This window comes from Aegilops tauschii, chromosome 5 (assembly GCF_002575655.3).
Source record: "Aegilops tauschii subsp. strangulata cultivar AL8/78 chromosome 5, Aet v6.0, whole genome shotgun sequence".
Classification (NCBI taxonomy): domain Eukaryota; kingdom Viridiplantae; phylum Streptophyta; class Magnoliopsida; order Poales; family Poaceae; genus Aegilops; species Aegilops tauschii.
The window spans coordinates 562,632,534-562,636,620 of NC_053039.3; the positions used below are offsets into that span (position 1 = coordinate 562,632,534).

The window sequence follows — 4,087 nt, forward strand, 5'->3', positions numbered from 1 at the left end:
TTGGAGCATCGCCACTACTCCTGCCATGCCGGCTATTTGCAACATGGTGGATGTTGTGGTGACAGATGCAGCAGAGCTGCCGCGCTGCCCCTCTGCTTTTCAACATGTCGCATGTTGCGCCGGGGTGCGGTGGTGGTGGTAGGTGCCGCACTCCAGGATGCATCACTCCTCGCAGGAACGGCTTGCAGCGGTCGTTGCCATGGCACTGCTTTGCAGCATCAATGGTGGTCGTGCCGGCTGGCAGAATCGCGGTGGGCGATGTCTCTGAAGATATGATGGAGAATGTGCGGGCCCACCAGGCATGTGGCAATTGCACGAGGCACTTGATTCTACATTAAAAATTATAATGCAAATTATGAAAGTGGGATGTGAACCGGCAAGAGCAATGGTTGAATTGTTGCCGGTGGAAGAGTAATGGGTGAATTGTAAACAGTGACGTATTGTGAACTGGATGTGTATTTGTTGCATAATTTCTTTGAAGTTGAATTATGTAATGAACTGATGTACAGGGGTTACGAAAATGGTTTTGGGCGGGTTGGATTCTCAAAAGAAAAAAAAAGGTTTACGGTGGTGTGATAATGTCATTTATTTCTACACATGTTTGGATTGGATTTGTGTGTTGTATGCCTTGGATTTCAAAACTAGAACTGCGTACAGAGTTAATGGCTAGTGCCTGGTGGATGCCACCGGCTGCGGGGAGGGCTCAGCATAGCACAGGAAAAAGCCTGAGCCGTTTGCGCCTCAACGGCTGTCTACGCATTTAATGCACCGAGCTGCTGGTTTAATTTATTTACTTACCATACACCTCCTATACATAAATGAATACGCCACCAGGCACATATCTTCATGTGAACTGACGGGAGAGATTTAGGGAGCATCTGAGCCTGGGCTCCGAAACGAATATCCGATTTCTTTGTTCCAATTTGAAGAAAACCCCTTAGTATCTTGAAACCAACCACATCTCTCCCTCACCTCATGAAAACAACTCGAGGAATATATTTTTAGTGAAACATAAAATATTATTAGTGATATATGTATATCAAAACTATAGTGTTTTCTTTCAAATTTATGAACAAGTATTATTCTATTTCGGATCCCTTGCAATGCAACACGCGGGCACATTGCTAGTAAAGTAAAAAAAAATACTTCACCTTTCGCTTTCAGCTACTCGCCCGTCCAGTTGAACGTTGTACGGTCCAAATGTAGGTTGCCAAGAAAATTGAACGGCTGCATTTGCATCTTCTGTGATGCAACATAACATAAGTTAGCCAAGCAGAAAAGCCAAAATATCATAAACTTGCACCCTTTCGAATATGTTCAAGTAGAAGTGGCCTCTTGCATGAACAATTGCGCACGTTGAACAAAAGCGGGCTAGTTTAGCTGCTACTTTCTCCATTTACGTACCACGCACCAGCCATAGACATGCATGGTAGACTAGTCCTTGGAAGAATGTCAAAACGGTTGTTCAGTTAACCTATCATTTCGAATGTATTTATATTAAAAAACGAGGTAGTAGAGCTCGGCCGTTATGACCTGCGTTGGATGATTAGAACGCGCAAGTCAATCTGTGGAGGTTGCAGCCATGTGCACCTACACGACCGTTGGAACCGCGATCTCATACGTTAACACGACAATCATTCTCATTCTCTCCATCATTGCTCACCTCATTCATAAGCTAACTAGATTCCTATTTAAGCACCACCATTGTCGCAATCATTCCTCACCTCCAAACCCACTCGATCGCCACAATATCTAGCAAGCTATCTGCTGCGGAGAAACCCAACCATCTGATCGCCCCAGCACAAAGATGTCAGGTGGGATGCGCTTAAGCTTCGTGCAGCTGTTCGCCGCGGTTCTCGTGTTCTGCTTCGCGCCCGCCAAGTCCGGCTACTGGCTCCCGGCCCATGCCACGTTCTACGGCGGCGCCGACGGATCTGACACAATGGGTAAGCTATATAGCTACTCAAGCCTTAACTCCGGCTTGCTCCCACACCATCAAAATATGCCCGATACTATTTATTTACAAAGTTTAAATAGTCCTGCTATAGTTGTTTGTGACGAGTAAGGTGTTGCTGAATGGTATTCAGTACAAATGTCCCGTAAAATTATGAAATACCCGGCTATTACTGATTTGGAGGATTGTCATTGCCGCTATTGGCATAGCTCGCTATTTAAAGTTAGGAAGCTTTATCACCTGGTACACAATGCAATGAGTGTGTGCATGTCTGACAGTACTGTGGTTTGCATGTCCAATGTGCAGGTGGCGCGTGTGGGTACGAGAACTTGTACAACGCGGGGTACGGGATCAACAACGCCGCGCTAAGCACGGCGCTGTTCAACAATGGCTTGTCGTGCGGACAGTGCTACCTCATCACGTGCGACACCAGCAGGTCAGACATGTGCAAGCCCGGCACGTCCATCACCGTGTCCGCCACCAACTTCTGCCCTCCCAACTGGGCTCTCCCCAGCGACAATGGCGGGTGGTGCAACCCACCTCGTGTCCACTTCGACATGTCCCAGCCTGCTTGGGAGAACCTCGCCATCTACCGCGCCGGCATCGTCCCCGTCCTCTACCAGCAGGTTGCGTGCCAGAGGCAGGGCGGCCTACGCTTCACCATTAACGGCTTCAATTACTTCGAGCTCGTGCTAGTGACCAACATCGCCATGAGCGGGTCGATTAAGAGCATGTCTGTGAAGGGAACAAACACGGCATGGATCCCCATGTCCCAGAACTGGGGCGCTAACTGGCACTGCCTAGCCGGGCTGACAGGACAGGCGCTCAGCTTCGCCATCACCTCCTCCGGCGGCCAGTACAAGGTCTTTCAGGACGTGGTACCGGCCTGGTGGCTGTTCGGACAGACCTTCACCACCTGGCAACAGTTCGACTACTAGCTATAACATTGTATAATTTGTACTTACTATTACCAGTTCGCTTCGTTCAGACCGAACAAGCATGGAACTGTCCACACGCATATACATTATTCCCTTTTGATTGTTCAGTTTGTTGCCCATCGAGTCAGGGGAGCCAGGGCCAATAGAAGAGATAAAAGGTTGGAGGGGGCCAAATATATAAACGGATAAACCTAAAGCATATTAAGCTAACAATACTGTGGTGTTTATAGAAAAAGAAATCATGGGGAGAGCCATGGTCCATGCTCACCCACCCCTGGCTCCGTCCCTGCATCGAGTGGCAGTAGATTTGAGTTGTAAAATCTGTAATCAACGACCACCATGCCATTATGGACTATTTGGCGTGGAACAATATCGACCCCTTCTATGTCTCCTCCACCTGGAACAATATATACTAGGAGTGGACGTACGTGCGCGCTTTACTACATCATTTTCTCTCAAGCGTTTCATATTTAAGTTTTTCTTCCATGGTTAAGTTTAAGTTATGTTTGACCTATCTATGCAAACAATTTAGGATAGGTTATCAATGCTGCAGATAGGGCGAAAATACAAAAGTGAACATGGGTGCACGCGCACCCACGTGAATAGTAAATTCATTAAAAATACTAGAAAAAATAAAAAAATTCTGAAATTTCACGGTATGAACCTTAGTCGATCATTCTACTCATGTGTGGAGTTTCATGATGTATTGACATCCATGGCATTTTTAGTGAAGAAAATACAAATGCGACCATACTATTCATTAAACAGTGTTTTTTAATATAGCTTCGATTAGCTTTAATTTTGTCATTTTTGCCCAGATTACCACGGATGTGATTTCTTCGTGAAACTTCATATGCGAGTATTGTTAGAGTTGTATTTCATATACGTACGTGTACGTGTTGTATACCCTTTGTATTTCCTTGTTGTACAAGTTGATCTAATCAATATAAAGAGATGCCAGCCGGTTGGGGCTAACCACGGCAAACAATTCCTTTTGATTTGGTATACAGAGCGGGTCGATCCGACCTAGGGTTTCGCTCACGCGCTTCCGCCGCCGCCGTCTCTTTTCCCCGCTGCCGCCGCCGCCGCCGCACCTCGACGCGATGGGTGACACCGCCGCCGCATTGCAGCTCGCCCTCTCCACTTCGAGCACCTCGTCCCAGTCCTCCGCACCATCCATCCCCGACGGCGCCAT

At 47.2% G+C, this 4,087-nt stretch overlaps 1 protein-coding gene across 1 annotated transcript; it reads left to right on the top strand.

Moving 5' to 3' along the window:
- The first annotated feature begins 1,728 nt into the window (after nt 1–1,728).
- LOC109775722 (expansin-A31) lies at nt 1,729–3,533 on the top strand. The gene is made up of 2 exons (XM_020334430.3): nt 1,729–1,946; nt 2,261–3,533. The coding sequence occupies exons 1-2, from the start codon at nt 1,808–1,810 to the stop codon at nt 2,890–2,892; spliced, it is 771 nt and encodes a 256-aa protein (XP_020190019.1). The 5' UTR covers nt 1,729–1,807; the 3' UTR covers nt 2,893–3,533.
- Nucleotides 3,534–4,087: the final 554 nt, after the last annotated feature.